Here is a 17,507-nt window from a genome sequence, read left to right as displayed (position 1 = left end):
CTGGGCTACAGGATGTTCTTTTCTCTTCAAATATCTATCCAATGACACTTGCTCTCACTCCCACAGTCACATCACTAGATTTCACAGCCTCCTCATTCTTTAATGTCGTACTTGATCGTAGATTTCGCCTTGCTGTATTCCCTACCAGGGGTGCTCAATAAGTCCATCGTGATCGAGCAATCGATCTCCAAGGTGCTATTGGTAGATCCCAAGACAAGGTGATGTGACATTTTCAGGAAGTGACGCTTAACAAATCAAGTGGAGTTATTTTGAGAAAAAAAACTCGACGTCAGCCAATCAGCCATCCATTTATTTGATTGCTACACCGGAGAACCAATCAAATGACATCTCATTGAGCGACTCACAGCGAGCTCAAACAACGGCCCTTCGTTGCAAAGTGAACAAGGATGTCGTTAGTTACACCCTAATTTTTCGCTCGGGGTTCCCCCCTCAACGTATGATAGAGTATACACAAGTGGAAGAGCTGGACCAAGTAAGAAGAAAAAGCGTATCACTTTCATACGGAATGAGAGGATGACGTTTTTTCACGATGACATTTTCAGTGCGGTTGTCTCGTCTGCCAGTTATCAGAGTAAACGCAGGTAATGACAAACAATTGACATGATTATATTGCGTTGTGCAACATATGCCGATATACATCAACATACATTGCAATAATCTTCACTATATTTCTCAATAAATATAATGAGTAGATCATTTTGACTTGGTCATTTCAAAAGTAACTCCCTTGATGAAAAAAGTGTGAGCACAGAGCCAGATCAGACAGACACTCGCGCACCTCCTTCATAATTTGCGATTATTTCTTTCTTGAATGCAATAGTTGTACGCACTAGTTTTCTTTTTTAACTTGTAGCAGCACTTACTTTCTTTGGAGGCATGATAAGGCGCTCAAACTCTTCGTACATCTATATTAAACGCGAGAGCAAAACGCAGCAAGTCCGCAGGCGACAACAGTTGGTCACGAAGAGAGCGATCTACACCCGTCCGCCGCTCAGCATCCCACCCTACGCACTCACTCACGCGGCGTACCGGCGTTCGAAATCCGATTGGTGTTCGAACTACGAAGCATATTTTGTTCGGACTCCGATTTGTTGGAACTGTGAGTCGTTCGAAAACCGAGGTACCACTGTATATGTTTGTAAAAGTTTGGAAAGGCACCATTCAGTGTGGTTGCGCTTCATACTCCGGTGCACCTTATACACCGGAAAATACAATTCTCTTTATTTGAGCATAGTATTTGCAAGTAAATGGAGGTAAACTCCATGTACGATTATTCATTTGTCATTTATAACACAACTAAAATGGAACTGCAACACTTGCCGGATTTTCCGCACCCAAAAGCCTTGATTTTTTTTTTCTCCTAAAATGACCCTGTGCCTTATACGCAGGTGCGCCTTATATGTAAAGTCATATTAAGGTCTTGCATCTACTGTCAAAAGCCACAGACTCAATTTCCCCCTTTAGAAGTAGTAGTGCATATCCCCAAAATCTACTGTAGCACCTTATAATGTGGTGTGCCTTATACGTATTTGAAAAACATTTTCATATTTACGTCTGTGTAAGCTCTCAGTCGTACAGGAGTGGTCCATCGATGAAAATGTTTCTTCAGCCGTCATCTGTACAAATTTGAAAGGTTTCGGCCGTTTCGCCTCCTATCCAAGAGGCTTCGTCAGCGAACTAAAGTCTGACTGGTCGTATTGGCCCTTCCGACACCTTCAAAAAAGTACAGATGACGGCTGAAGAAACCTTTTCATCGATTTTCATATTTAGATATTATTTTTGCTACTTTTTTCATTCGTTGAAGGTGAGCCTCATCATCCGGTGCGCCGAGCCAATTACAATTCGGTGCTATCTTGTAGCATAGCAGAAAAAAAGCTAGTAGACAGTGGGTTACTGAATACAACCGCACGCAAGTACCACATAACTATTTCAGATATTGTCATCACATATTAATATCTTGAACGGGAGACTTTATCATGGAGATCTTGGATTGAACAGATGTTCAAAGTCTGGCCCATGTGAAGCTTAATTCAGTCCAGTTAAGACCTCATGATAAAAAAAAGCAGGAAAAACGGAAACCAGATTAAAGCGATTAAGTCAGCACTTCTACAAATGAAACGTTCTGCCCACATGGCGATAAGTGTGAGATCCGCACAGGTGGCGTTGAACAAGTCACGTTGAAGACAAGCCGTCCCGTCAATATAAAAGGCACAAAAAAAAGCAAGCGCATTACGTGTTTTTTCAGGCAACTGCAGACATGTTGAGGTTTCTCTTGCTGACCACTCTCGCCGCTCTGGGTAAGAATCTTTCTGATTTATTCTATAGATTTTTATACATACATGTATAGGAGTCGGTCAACGACCATCACAAAGGTAAATAAAATGACATTTCTTTAATTACAATAAAATAGCACATTTATTATACATAAAATGAGGTCTATTTTGTGTAATTTTGAAGCTAATTTAGTAGAAAAGTATTTTTTATGGGGACCTGGGAACGGATTATTCTCATTTTAATGGTTTCCTATTGGGAATTAATATTTGGAAGACACACTTTTCGCCACCAATGAAGTTTGTAAACTGAGGTCTGACTGTATATTGATCTTTCTCCCCAATTCAACACTTTTTGATGGGCTTAGTACTCGCTGAGCTGGAGCCTCAGCCGAGGTTCTTGGAGGACGATGAAGCTGAAGAGAGAGTTGTCGGAGGCGAGGTGGCAAGACCAAACTCTTGGCCCTGGCAGGTAATGGACACAATCTATGCCAGGCATGGGCAAACTACGGCCCGCGGGCCACATACGGCCCGTTAGGCTTTTCAATCCGGCCCGCCGAACTTGCCCAAATTATAGTACAAACAGTGTCTAAAACTCATGACAAAAAGCTAGCGAACAACAGGGCAGATAACTGAAAAGTTGCCTGCCCCATTTTTCCCAACTTGAAGCAAAATGAGACCAATCCCAATAAGAAACATTGTCACAAAGTATAAAGTTTTTTTTTTAAATCAAGAATGCACCAACTTCAAATGCTACCTTGCTTAATTTACATCAAATGCGCATGGCTGTAAATTTTGCTACAGTAGTCGATTGTCATTGTGGTGCACAATGCAACGTTTGCATTGATTCCTACGAGCCATTAAGCCCCTTTCATAAGTCTCACGTACACTTTACAGTCACGGTTTAATGTAAATTTACGTTTTGTAGCGTCACATATGTTGTTAGCTTATTTTGAATCTTTCTTCTAGTTTGAGGTTCTGTGCATCTATTTTGGAAAATGACATGCAATTGCACGACTTTGTAACGCTTGCGAAAGTCCGGAAGAAAGAAGCAGGCTTCTGATTGGCTGCCGAGCCGAGTATGCAAATTTCAACTGCAGGTAGTCGATGTTTGTGTGCTCGGCGACGGTACACGTGTATTGTTTGCGCGTGACGGCGAGAGCGTCAGTGAGGAGTTTGTTGAGCGCGCGGTCAGGACAAACCATCTATGATTTGGCGGAATTTAACACAAGTAGGTATTATTGAGCTTGAATATTTCGTTGTGTAATAATATGTTTTGAATGTTGAAAGTGATTCCATTTTTCAATAAATGTTGATTTCTTTGCCCCTTCGATGGAAACTTGTTAAAAACAGACGCAATCTTGATAAATCACAGTGCATATGTTATTTTAATCTATTTCCATTTCCTCCTCCAAGTATCTGCGAAATAGTCTGTAAATGCCATATCTTGCATATTCCTTGAGACAAATTTATTAACTGATCAGGGATATTTTTCACATTTGAAAGACAGTTAATAAATTGGGTTGTAGTGTTTTTACTGTGCTATGAGGTTTGTACATACTACATTTAAAGGACAACCGGCACCATTTTTTGTTTTTGTTTCCCACTGACATCAGAAAAACGTTTTATAGCATCTAAAATACCCAAATCAGGCAGGCTGATATTTTTAGTTAAATGAAAAACACCAATAAAAATGACTTCAAAATGAATCCGGAAATGGTCAGTTTCAGAAGGTCCCACCCCTCTGTTCGTGACGTCACGCCAAGACGTCTTGCCTTGCTCGAGAATCAAAACAATGGCTTCAGATTCGGAGAAGATGTTTTCTTGTTCTTGTTCTTCTGAAGAGGAAAGCATAAATGTTTGCAATTGATTCTAGGAGTCCTCCCATATCAATTCGAGCCGTCAATGACAGCAATGTAGCACCCAGAAAAAGCAGAAGATTGCGCCCAAGCTCCGTTGGAAATGGGCTGATTTGTCAGCTGGGAATTTGTGTCAGCGAATATCAAATAGTAGTCTTGGTGCAACACACAACGATTCACCATCGCTTTATTTATGTGTTTTCCTTCTAATTTCGCCATCAACACAGATCAACACGAAGTTTTCAGACCAAACAAAGTACCCAAAATGCATTGTATGTCGCTTTCTCGGTCAGGGGCGGTCCAAACGTGACGTCACATGGGGATCGTCATCAACTCGAAAACAAGACTTCATATATTCAGCGCAAGTCTTAAAACGTAAACTATAGCTATATGCTGTGGAATCTTTGTAAAATACGCTCAGTCGAAGTCATTTGAAGTGATTTTATAAATTATGGACATAACTTGTTCGGAGTATTTCCGGCCCAAACACTCCCTCCAAATGCTCCTGGCCCGGCCCCTCTGTCAAATTTTAGAACCCAATGCGGCCCGCGAGTCAAAAAGTTTGCCCACCCCTGATCTATGCTATCCTCTCCACATTTCCATCCAGATCAAACATGTCAAAAGTGGGTGAAATATCCATTTTCCTTCGATTTGCTTTGCTGTGTAACGTACCACAGGGTTCAATGCCAAGCCCATATTGGATTGGATTGGATGAGCCTTTATTCGTCTGGTAGTGGAGAAATTGACATTTCACAGCAGCAAAGTGATGAAAGGAACAGGAACAGGAAGGAGTAGAACAAATAAATACAGGAGCTGCTGTAGAGGCAGCCACTCTCGTGGCGCCGTCTTGAAGTCAAAACAACAAGAAAAAAACAAAATAATATGACAACACAAAGACACAGAGAGTCATTCAACCTCAAGCACTTTCTGCAATTTCTTTGTTGCATTAACCAGTTGTAGATGAAATGCGAGAGGATCAACGCGTCCTTTTCACCAGTGGATCAGGGACATCATGGTGAAATGTGCATGTCTGCTCCAAGCTAAATGTTGAAAGCAAAGACAAAGTTGTAGCATCCATTGACGAAAAAGAGATTGTCTCCAATCTCCTGTCCCACGTCAATCCGCTTCAATTCCAAGACGCGACATTTCCACACACCTTCCATGCAACATTTCCATGCATCCATCCACCTGCAGACTGTCTAACAGCACCGACTTTGCGAGATAAATGCAACAATAAAATAAGAAGAAATAATCACACGTACCTTTGGTGATTTTCATGTCCATGTAAAAAAAAACGAAACGTTTTGTAACACTTGATTCTATTTTGTGCAGATTTCTCTTCAGTACAAATCTGGCAGCAATTTCTACCACACCTGTGGCGGAACTCTCATCAAGAGAGGCTGGGTGATGACCGCTGCTCACTGCGTTGACCGGTGAGGAACCAAATATGGCTTTTAATTCTCTCATGTTTTTTTCAAGTGTACTTGTAGTTTATGCACTACTTTTCATGAACTCATTCACTGGCAGATAATTTGCCAACATGTGTTCACCCTATAGTGCCAGGGTTTTTGTCATTGTCACTCCAATTCCAGGACCCATAGAATATTGAGTTTTAGGACAACATAAACATTCAATGCATCGTAAGAAACCTTAGGCTCTCTTTTTCATCAGAACAAAAAAGTTAATTCCGAAATGATATGGGTCTGGAGTTATATGAGCTTGAAATGAGGGTGGCGGTCCAAAATACAATGCAAGACATATTTGGTTATACAGACGCTCGCCAATTTACGAACAAGATACGTTCTCAACTGTCGTTCGCCAGGTGAATTTGTTTGTAAGTTGCTTCAGTGCTATATTTTGGATGGAATAATAAATAAAAATAATACATTTCATTTCTAACTCTCAAGGACACTTTACACTCACAGGATTTTTTTTTTTTGTGCGGGTGAGCAGCGGCAGCCATTTGCGCCAGAGTTCACTCTACCCGAAAGTAACACAGCAGCAAAGTTATGAAAGCACAACAGTGATGCATCGGTTTTCGATCCTAATCTGTTCCAGAAACGTGTTTGAAAACTGATTTGTTCAAAAACCGAAACATAAATTCCCACTATAATCGATGTAAAAAAAAATCTGTTCCAGTTCTAAAAACAAGTTTTTAAAAGAACGTTTTAACTATTGTACAGCATAAACTGGATAAACATGTAATAAGGTATGAATATGTTTAAGATTTATACAAGTATGTGTCCGGATTGTATGAGTAACCTGTATTTGTTTGTACTGAAAAATAAAAATGTATACTCTGTAAAGATATGTACTTGTAAAACTGGAGAGAATACGACATATGTTACTACAAAAATGTGATATATGTACCGTTGTTCATAACTCGAATGTTCGTAAATAGGGGAGCATCTGCATAGCGCTTGAAAGGCGCTTATAAATAACATTTATTGAAGCTGGAACAAAGTGCTAACATGGAAAAAAGTGAAATACTACCCCCTTGTGGAAAAGAAAAAAACATGGCTAGAGGCCATAGCCAATGCTTTATCAGCACCCAAGCATGAAAAACCAAAACCCCAACAAATTCGGAAATGGCGCAATTCCCGAATCAATTTGTGAATGGCAGTGAATGAGTTAATCTAAAGTGCGTACGGCTACAGTTCCAGGACTTGGCGTGTGGTTCTGGGAGACCACAATATCAACAGCCACGAGGGCAGAGAGCAGTACATGAGCGTGAGTCGCGTCTACCTCCACCCGAGATGGAACTCCAACAACGTTGCCGGAGGGTGAGTGATAGACATTAAATGGTAGAGATTAGAGAATAAGAAGTGATCCTATTTAAAAGGTGCATGCTGTTGTATGCGTAGTCAACACTTGTGACTCAATACACAAGTGTAGCACGGGCAACCTGGGGACAATCAGGTCAACGGACACAGCAATTTAACAGGAGTCATTTACGACTTGGGGAAGTCCTTACCACAGGGGTAATTTAGGACTTCAAACTCCTTTTCACAGGAAGAGCTCATTAGCCAGGTTACAAACTTATCAGTTCATGGGAAACACAATGTTTTACTGCTTACATCTGTTGGTGCTCAGAACGTCCAGAGGCGTGGTATTCTAATCAAGAAAACTATGTTTTACTAAAGTATCACTTTAATTTGCATGTATTCTCAATAAATAGCTTGGCAGAGGGACGAAGAATTCAGACGTATGTCATAGATGACTGCGTTTCCTGCCGGCAGTAGGGACAATCTTTCTGGTTCCGAGTCTCTGTCCACAGTGTCTGATATCTCTGCCAGTGAGCGACGCTCAGTTCTCCCACATCCCGAAACGCATCCTGAAGCTTCCCATCCAAAATGTTTCTGTCCTGCATTCTGCGTTAGGTATGACATTGCTCTGCTGCGTCTGTCCTCTGAGGCTTCCCTGAACAACTACGTCCAGCTGGGTTCCATCCCTCCCTCTGGCCATGTTTTGCCCCACAACAACCCCTGTTACATCACAGGATGGGGACGCACTAAGAGTGAGTACAGTCATCCCTGGCTACTTCGCTGTTTGATGATGGCGATCACCATTAAAAAAGTGCTAATTCCTAAATGATATGAGTCTGGAGTTATATGAGCTTGACACGAGGGCGGCTGTACAAAATACAATGCAATACATCCATATTGGTTGATATAGCGCTTTAACAACAGCTGAAGCTGGAACAAAGCACTAGCAGAAGAAAAAAATGGGAAATGATGCCTCCTGCTGGATGGGAAAATATTTGCTATCTTTTATCTAGCTACCGAGCTGTCTATCTCTTTGTTATCCATTTGCTATCTTTTTGCTCTATTAGCTATCTGGCTAGCTGTCTAGCTATGTAGCTGGCTATTTATTAGCTCTATGAGTATCTAGCTGGTCAGCTGGCTGTCTGGCCGGCTATCTATTGGCTCTCTGTTAGCTGGCTAGCTAGTTTTCTATCTATTTGAGTTACTTCCGGGTTGAGTGAACGCTGGCACATGCGGCTGCTGCTGCTCACCCGCAGAAAAATTGATGCTGTGACTGTAAAGTGATCTTCAGAGTTTTGAAAGGCGCTTATAAATGAAAAAATGTATTATTATTTTATTATTAAAAAACATTGCCAGAGGTCTGACCAGCGCTTTATCGACGACCCTCCGCAAGAAAAAGTAAAACCTGAACAACAAATCTATTTTGAAATGGCAAGCAATGAGTTCACATTCATTTGGTAATAGTTAGCATTTTCTCATTTTCAGCAGAGTTATAGTTTGAGGGTTAGTGACAAAGTGCTTCTATGGGAACGTTCAGAGTCATGTTTACATATTTTTGTTTTACATTTTTTTTAATTTTTTTTTATGGTAGTTTGGTTTACTTCGAAATGTCCTCCTCTGTTTGGTAATAATCCATCATTTATGTTCCCTGTGCGTGGTCCAGCCGGAGGTCAGTTGTCGTCCCAGCTGAAGCAGGCCTACCTCCCAGTGGTGGACCATCGGACGTGCTCCAGCTACGGATGGTGGGGCAGCTCGGTCAAGAACTCCATGGTGTGCGCCGGCGGCGCCAGCGAATCCGGTTGCCAGGTGACAAGCATCTGCAAATACATTCACAACACACATAAACACCCAAAAAATGGAAGCCTGGCTTTTGTCAGATGATGTGGCTGGGTACAAATATCGACCTTCGCTTGACCTAAGCATCAGTATTAATAATAATAATCGTCATCATCATCATCATCATAATACATTTCATTTTAAGATCCATTCAAAGCTCTCAAGGACATTTTACAGTCACAGGCAAGTATAGGTACGAGAATAAATAAAATACAATCACAAAATAGAATACAATAAATTTAATACAATTAAAAATAGAAACAAGAGATGAATGCAATTTTAAATAGGTGTGTTTTGAGATGGGATTTGAAGGTGGCAAGAGAATTGATGTTATGAATGTTGGGAGGAAGTGAGTTCCAAAGTTTGGTGGCAGAGCAGCTGAAAGCTCTGTCCCCCATCGTACTGAGACGGGCAGGGGGCACACAGAAGTGGAGGGATGATGATGATGATGATAACTTGATGAGGTAAATATTGTAGAATGCCATTTTCTTTTAAATGAACCCAACATTTTAAGTGGGCTTATGTTAGTTGTCTTAACGTGCTCAATTGATTTAGGGTGACTCCGGCGGCCCCCTGAACTGCAAAGTGAACGGCATGTGGGTGGTCCACGGCGTGACCAGCTTCGTGTCGTCGTCTGGCTGCAACGCCTACAGGAAGCCCACCGTCTTCACGCGCGTGTCTGACTACATCAGCTGGATGAACGGCGTAAGTATTCAACTCCTCCATATTATCTTCAGTCAACTAGACCTCGTCGACTTGCGACCATGCTGTTTGTCACACTAGGTTTTTTGGGGAAAGTCGTTTTCAACATAATGATTCACCCTTCTTTCCTTTTTTTTCTCTAGATAATGGGTTGAAAGCAAAAGACAACTGGAGACTGAAGAACGCTCATGGCTGACCTGATATGTTATTCCTTTAGAATAAAATGTTGAACACTTTTAATTTAGCTTGGTCTCATTTTTGGCATTAACATTAATCACTATTTGTTTCTTAAAAAACAGAAAACCAAAAGCCATTCATTTCAGAACGTGATTGCACTTTAGTTGATATATGAATGATTGTTTACTATTGAGTTCAGTTAATTTTTTTGACAGGCGTACAGCCCCACCTAGCGGATGCTCATAAAACATCAACAACACTGGTCAAGTCTCACACTTGAAAACAAAACAAACAAAAAATCACATGAAAACAATCGTCGACTGTCTATCGAAACATGAGCGTTAATAAGTTTTAAAACATCACATTCATAACAGATTAATCCAAATTTGGACCATTGGGGAAACAGAAAGTAATAATAATAATAATAAGAAGAAGAAGAAGAAGATGACATTTGTAAATACAGTAAAGTCTCGTTATATCGATATTCAAGGGAGTCCAAAAAAATATCGATATAACCGGGACTATCGATATATCCGACCCTGTTTGCATGTAATTTTCTCCATGCGTGCATAGAAATAGTATCGATATAAACGGGACTATCGATATATCCGATATCGATATAACGAGACTTTACTGTAATATATCCGTCCATTGTACAAACTGTTTATCCTTATGAGGGTTGTCCTAAAAATATAAAAAGTTTTTTTTAAATTCTTAGGAGTGTGTGTGGCAGTACTAATATCATGAATTAAAAACAAGAGTATTCCTAAATGTATGATGATGGTTATTATTATTATTATTATTAGTAATAGTAGTAGTACTAGTAGTAGTCGTCGCCGTCGTAGTCGCCGTCGTAGTAGTAGTATCCAAATGATTGTGAATGCTGTTTGGGGAAAGAAATTTTTTTCCACCCTAAAAAACCCACATCAAAGTCATGGTCTGTCAGTCGTCGTCTCTCACGTCGTATCAAATGGCAAAAAATGCTGCATGATTTGTTTTTGTGAGCGGACGGAACCTGAGCAGACATCTTAAGAGGGAGGGCAACTCAATACAGCATTAATAATGCAACGCACCCACCGAGTGACAATTTGAGCACTCTCCGAAATCCAAATTTCATTTGTGGTGCATTTGATGTTCAAATTAGTGACATTATGCACCTAACGGATAAATATACAGGTAACATCCGACATGCGACCGAGTTCCGTTCCGACCAAACGGTCGTAAGGCAAAATGGTCGTAAGTCGAAATCCGTTCAAAATGTTGAAGAGAAGAGAGACTCCTCCCCTCTGGTGCTATCACACAGTCGATTGCTGTGCAAGAGTGGGATGCTGGCTGGCCAAAATGGTCGCACAATTTTTCAAAATAGGGTCTGGAGGTCATGCTCGTAAGTACGGGTGGTCATAAGTCGAGCCGGTCGTAAGTCGGATGTTACCTGTATTTGCAATTCTAGACTAGTTCATTAGCATTTCAGATAAGTATCACTCTCTTCACAGCAGGCTCTGCGCCAGGTGTCAGCCATTACACACTCTTGGAGGGACGGGGCAGAACCAGTTTGAGTCCGATATCCACCACGCACGACGGCATGTAGGACAAGGGGATCCACAAGAGTTTGGCGTCCCACCCGGCGCTGTAGCGGGTCCGCGGGTACACGGCGGTCAAGGCGTGCTCCATGCAGCTTGTCACCTTGGTCAAGTCCGAATCGCAGATGGCGTTCATGATCAAGCGCTGGATCCGAATGTCTGCAATTCATCCGTCATTGACTGGTGAGTCGTTTGACTTTATTTTACCTGTAATGCATATTCACATGAGGCTAAGCCCCCCACACACCCTTATCTATCATCAACACACATAATTATAATAATAATAATAATAATAATAATAATCCATTTCATTGATAAGCGCCTTTCAAGGTCACTGTCAAGGTCACTTTACAGTCACAGGGTAACTTTTTCTGTGGGTGAGCAGCAGCAGCCACACGTGCCAGCGTTCACTCAACCTGAAATAACTCAAATAAATAGAAAGTTAGCCAGCTAGCTAATGAATAGCTTTATAAATAGCTAATAGATAGCCAGATTGCCAACAGCTAGCCAGCTAGATAGCCAGCAGATATGATCTTATTTTGCTATTTGTAGCAATTCACATCAACATAACACCACGCCAAAATTATGCGGGGAATATAAGTAAATAATGCTTGTCAAGACAGCGGTGGACCCAGGGCCTGCAGGGCCTTCTCTGCTGGCCTAAAAATATCTGAATCACAGACTGATGTGAATTATATTTTGTCTTTCAATTCTTATTAAATAATTCCAAATTGTCTTTCAGCTTCCTTTTGTTACTTTTGCAAAGCGCTAACATGGAAAAAGGGAAATGCTGCCCCGTTGTGGAAAGGAAAAACATTGCAAGAGGTCTGACCAGCACTTTATTGCCACCCAAACAAGAAAAACAAATTCAGGAATGGCGCTCTACTTGATATTTTCAATTCCCAAAGAAGTTTGGGAATGGCAGTGAATGTCATGATGGCACCTGTGCTGGACGACCAGCACAGGTGCTGGTCGTCCTGATAAGTGTCAGATTGCCACGTTCGGATTGGCGACCAACGGGTAGCGCTGTCAGCCATGCCTGCAGCCTCGCAGGTGTTGGTCGTTACAATCACTTTGCTGCTGTGAAATGTAAATTTCTCCACTGTGAGACTAATAAAGGCATATCCAATCCAATCCAATCAGTGCCGGTCAAAAGGACTGCCGGCACGACCATTCGGCGTCGGGTCATGCTACGCAATTGTATGCATTGTATGCCGTTGTTTCATCTTGGCAGATTTTACTCTTGGTTTTTCTTTTGATACTTTGCATTTTTCTGTTCAGATGATTTTGACGTTTTAGATTTTGATCCCGTTGACTTAATTTCAAGACAATTTCTCAAATCCAACCTGCTTGCCTGCTTTTTGGCATCCACAACTGCCATCACCACCTTGCAAACCGTGACAGTGAATGAGTGAAAGAGGCGAGCGAGCGACTCACACTTGTCCAAGTATTTGTCGCCGTAGCTGGCTTGCACTTCAGGGCTGAGCTGCTTCCACAAACGGTGCAATTCCTTCTCGATGGGCTCCAGGTTAGTCACGGCTGTCTTGAAGAAGCCCGGCTCAATGATGCACACCTTCACGCCAAAATAATTCAGATCTCTCCTGTGGACCCAGTCATCAATCACATGCTATTATTTTGCCTTTGCCAGTTTTGGAGAAAGACAAATAATAAAAATGTGTGCTTTTAAAATAAATAGCCGGAACAAATCTTTATGTTTAGAAAGAAATATTGTGCTAAGTCAATTCGCTTTTTTTTTTTCTGTAATATCGTATAAGAGCTATCTGGCTGGCTAGCTCAAATTGCAGGACCCACACAATATTGAGTTTTAGGACGACGTAAACATTCAATACGAGTGTTACAAACATTAGAATATCTTCTTTTATCCAAAAAAAGAGTTAATTCCGAAGTTATATACCACCACTGTACAAAATACAATACATACATTCATATTAGCTATCTAGCTAGCTTGCTATCTATTAGCTAAATAGCTAGCTACCTAGCCATTTGAGTTAGGAAACATATTAGCTATCTGGCTATCTATTAGCTGTCTAGCTATCTATTAGCTAGCTAGCTAGTTTTCTATCTTTTTGGGTTATTCTGGGTTGACTGAACGCTGCTCAACCACAGAAAAACTGATCCTGTGACTGTAAAGTGACCTTGAGTTTTGAAAGGCGCTTAGAAATGAAATGGATTATTATTATTATTATTATTATTATTATTATGATTAAAAGTTTCTCAGTTAGCAAAACCAAAAAAAAAACCCATAAAATAAGCTAGTAAGAAAAGAAATGAGCTACAATGTCATGTTGAGCTTTTCTATGGCGGATCCAAGAAAAAGGTCGTGACCTGAGACAGTCGGAGAAAGACTCGACGGCAAACTTGGAGATGCAGTAGCCGCCTCCGTTGGCCGCCACCCGGCCGAGGACGGACGCCACGTTGACCACGCGTCCTCGCGCTTTCTTCACCAAAGGAAGGAAAGTGACGGTCATGCCGATCACGCCGTTCATGTTGACCTTCAGCGTGCTGTGGAAGTCTTCCACTTTCATCCACTCGGTGGGACCCATCGGCAGAGAGCGGCCGGCGTTGTTCACCATACCCCACAGCCCTTAAAGGACAACCGACATCACTTTTTTCTTTCCTAACTGACATCAGAAAAACGTTTGATAGCATCTCAAATAGCCAAAACACGCTGTATGATATTTTTAGTCCAATGCAAAACACCAATCAAAATGACTTCAAGTGTCCAACATCTGCCAAAAAAAGTGAGCTGCGAATTGGGCATTTTCAGAAAGTCCCGCCCCCAGTTCGTGATGTCACGCCAAGACGTCTTGCATTGTTGGAGAATCAAAACAATGGCTTCAGATTCGGAGAATATGGAAAGCTTTGTCGCCCTCTGGCGGCTTTTTGGTGCAACACAAAGTTCTCAGACCAAACAAGTACAGCAAAATGCATTGACGTGATGGAAGGATTGCTACAATGTGTCCTTTTTTTTCGGTCAGGGGCGTTTCTTCAGTGACGTAACGTATCATCATCAGAAAAATGGAGGCACCATGCACTTCTATTTGGGTTACTGTTTGGAGAGTTCATGGCGACAAGGGAAGAAGCTGTTTAAATGTCTGCTGGATTGGGTGCGCATGGATCGGTAGCGCCTGCTTGTGGGGAGTTGCTGGAAAAGGTGGTGGGCAGGGTGCGGAGGGTCCAGTAGGATTTTCCGCACCCTTGTTTGGATTCTTGCAGTGTGCAAGTCCTCCAGAGTGGCTAGGGCGGTGACAATGATTTTTTTCCGCCGTCCCAAGTGTCCGTTGAAGTGGGATTTTGTCCATTTTTGTGACGGCCCCGAACCAAACGGTGATGGCAGAACACAGGATGGATTTGATGACATAAGATATGAATACAAATATCAATAAAGAGGTTGAAATGGTTAAACTACATATAAATAAAGTGCTCAGTAAAGGCAGCCATGTACGTATTTCACAATCCTGAAAATACTAAATATGCCGAGGTGCAGGGTTCAATCCCAGCTCCGGCTTTCCTGTCTGGAGTTTGCCTGTTCTCTCCAGCTCGATATCACGGTCTTCCTGTACGGATTATTGTTAACAAGTCGCTCACCATTGTCGCCAACCTCCTTCTTGGTCCACTCCATAGCTTTCTGGATGCTATCCTGACTGGTCACGTCCAGTAGTACCGTCTTCAAGTAGGGCCCCGTCATCTTCTTCAGCTCCTCGGCTCCTCTTTGGGTGAGGCAGCCAGCCAGCACGCGGAAGCCCTTTCGTTCAAGCTTCTTGCACAGAAGGTTTCCGAAGCCTGAGTCGCAGCCGCTCACAAAGACGTATTTGTCGGACACGTCTTCCATTTCGAGACTGTCTCTGTACAACCACGCGGCCGTCCACAACGCGGCAAAGGTGGCGCAGAGGTACAGCCAAGCGTTATCCCTGCACACAGTCAAGATGTACATTTGCATTGTAGACTCTGCATCTTTGGTCAATTAGTTGTTGCTAGGCAGAATTCTTTGGGCATAATCCACCCCAAAATAGAAGTTATCATGTTCAAAAGTGTCATCCTGTTGTATGCACTTTGATATGAACAGACGCAGCCTGTTCAATTGTCATCCTGGGGTAAGAAATCTCGCCTCGGGCGGAATTTAGGACTTGGTCAACCACTTCACAGGAAGAGCTCATTAGCCAGGTTCCAAATCTAGCAGTTTGTGGAAAGGCCACCCGTTAAAATGTCTACCTTCGGTTGGTGCTTGTACAAGGGGAGGACTCGGAGGCGTGTCCATGGGTCGTTCAGGGGTGTGGTATTCAAATCAGGGAGGCTGTTTTGTTTTTTACAAATGTATAACTTATCCACTGGAAAATAGGGGACGTATTTTTATGCATACATATTAACATACAAAATTGTCTACCTCATTGTTAAAACTTCTCTTTCCAATTGTTCGTGGCATCTGCCTATCTATTCGCTACTTATTAGCTATCCATTAGCAAGCTGGCTAGCTATTGGCTGCCGAGCTGTCTAGCTGTTGGCTATCTGGCTATGTAATAGCTATCTATTTGCTATCCATTATCTGGCTAGCTATATTTCTATCTATTTGAGTTACTTTGGGGTTGAGTGAACGCTGGCGCATGTGGCTGTCGCTGCTCACCCACAGAAAAACTTTATCCAGTGACTGTAAAGTGACCTTGAGAGTTTTGCTTATAAATGTAATGTATTATTATTATTATTATTATTATTGAGTGGCTGCCTTTCCAGCAGCTCATGTATTTTGTTTTTCTACTTTCATTCCTTTCATCACTTTGCTGCTGTGAAATGTAAATTTCTCCACTGCGAGACTAATAAAGGCAAATCCAATCCAAATCTTATTATTATTATTATTATTATTATTATTATTATCGGAGGTTTCACATGGAAAAGCTACATTTAGAAAAATGAAAAGGTTAAATGGATGAATTGATGCCAAAACATAACAGTACAGGCCAGCTAAACATGTCTTACCCTAAAAGCTGGTAAACAAAGTCCATGCTTCCTCTGCCTCTCGGCTCTCAATTGGCTTTGTGGTCGGTCACCTGGAGGATAAGCGTAGGAAAAACAATACAATATGTATTATGTCCATTGAAAACTGTCAAATGAAACAAAAATGTCTCGTGTGCAAAGCTTGGCTTTTTTCCATCGACGTGGACGCCGGTGAGTTTATTCTGGCTTGGTGCCACATGAGAAATCTTTGCGTAATGCTCTTATGAAGGACAAAAAGGCATTTGTGAGGTTTGCTGAGGCAACCGCATTGTTTGGAAGTGAACATGTAATGCCCGTGACGGAGCTGCTTACAAGGTTCTCGTAACCAATTACTTTCCAGCCTGATTACTGGGGAAATAAATACAATAAAAGAACACATACCTTCTATATTCGTAACTAAACTGTCTTCCAAAGAAGTTGGGACGTTATGGCAAACACAGATAAACACACAACACAATGACTTGTAAATCATTTTCAATTTAACATACAATATTTCATATTTAAAGGACAACCGACGTCTCCGGACAAGTTGTGTCCATAATTTGTAAAATGGCTTCTACTGAGCGTATTTGACAAAGATTCCAGCGCATATAGTTAGCTAGATTTGACCTTTTAAGACTGGCGCTGAATATTCCGAAAGTCTTGATTTTGATTTAAAGCAGATTCTTTACTTACAGACATTGTCGCTGTTCAAATACCTGACATGTTCCGGCGTTAAAATAACAATTGAATCGCAAACAAAAAGAACAACACATTGAATGATTGTACTGTCTATCAAACATGACAGACAGTGTCCATGAATTGCCAGAAGATAGATACGTATTTCAAATCTCTTACATTGGCACACCACCAATGTGGCAAAAAGTGAACACACTATAATTGTGGAAAAGCATGAAATCATTTAGCTCGTCAAGAAATTTCACAAGCATCAAGAGATGAAAAAAAATATGTTGCACATTATTTGTAGTGGGTCAAAAGTTTTGGACCAGTGAAGTGAAATTGGACAATTTTCTGCAACAATGGGAGCAGCAGTGTCTGGGAATTTAAAGTCATTATTTTTGGGGGGAAAATACATCAAAGAAATACTTTGCAAAATAATATATTAGACATATAATCATTGAAAAAAGACTTCCCTCCTACCTTTTTCCTTGTTTGAAGGAGTGACGGACGTGCCGAAGTGTATCGTTGCGCCCGTGTTTCTGCTCACGTTGCAACCCAAGGAGGCCGCTCAAAAGGGAGGCTTTCACTCGTGCTGCCGTTGCCGCTTTATTATCCCTTAAGACAAGT

At 41.5% G+C, this 17,507-nt stretch overlaps 2 protein-coding genes across 2 annotated transcripts; one reads left to right on the top strand and one right to left on the bottom strand.

The window, feature by feature from the left end:
* The first annotated feature begins 2,266 nt into the window (after positions 1 to 2,266).
* On the top strand, positions 2,267 to 9,693 carry LOC148889827 (elastase-1-like). The gene is made up of 8 exons (XM_089011243.1): positions 2,267 to 2,318; positions 2,660 to 2,763; positions 5,483 to 5,583; positions 6,808 to 6,933; positions 7,531 to 7,667; positions 8,579 to 8,721; positions 9,307 to 9,456; positions 9,597 to 9,693. The coding sequence occupies exons 1-8, from the start codon at positions 2,279 to 2,281 to the stop codon at positions 9,606 to 9,608; spliced, it is 813 nt and encodes a 270-aa protein (XP_088867369.1). The 5' UTR covers positions 2,267 to 2,278; the 3' UTR covers positions 9,609 to 9,693.
* Positions 9,694 to 9,807: 114 nt separating this feature from the next.
* Positions 9,808 to 17,495, bottom strand: rdh5 (retinol dehydrogenase 5 (11-cis/9-cis)). Its single transcript, XM_089011242.1, has 6 exons — positions 17,361 to 17,495; positions 16,203 to 16,273; positions 14,820 to 15,142; positions 13,557 to 13,815; positions 12,648 to 12,811; positions 9,808 to 11,369 (listed from the first exon to the last, which is right to left on the bottom strand). The coding sequence occupies exons 2-6, from the start codon at positions 16,226 to 16,228 to the stop codon at positions 11,149 to 11,151; spliced, it is 993 nt and encodes a 330-aa protein (XP_088867368.1). The 5' UTR covers positions 16,229 to 16,273; positions 17,361 to 17,495; the 3' UTR covers positions 9,808 to 11,148.
* Between the last annotated feature and the right edge of the window lie 12 nt (positions 17,496 to 17,507).

The sequence above is a fragment of the Hippocampus bargibanti genome, linkage group LG12 (assembly GCF_051943395.1).
Source record: "Hippocampus bargibanti isolate YZ-2025 linkage group LG12, ASM5194339v1, whole genome shotgun sequence".
NCBI classification, from domain to species: Eukaryota; Metazoa; Chordata; class Actinopteri; order Syngnathiformes; family Syngnathidae; genus Hippocampus; species Hippocampus bargibanti.
This window is presented reverse-complemented; position numbering and strand designations above follow the sequence as displayed.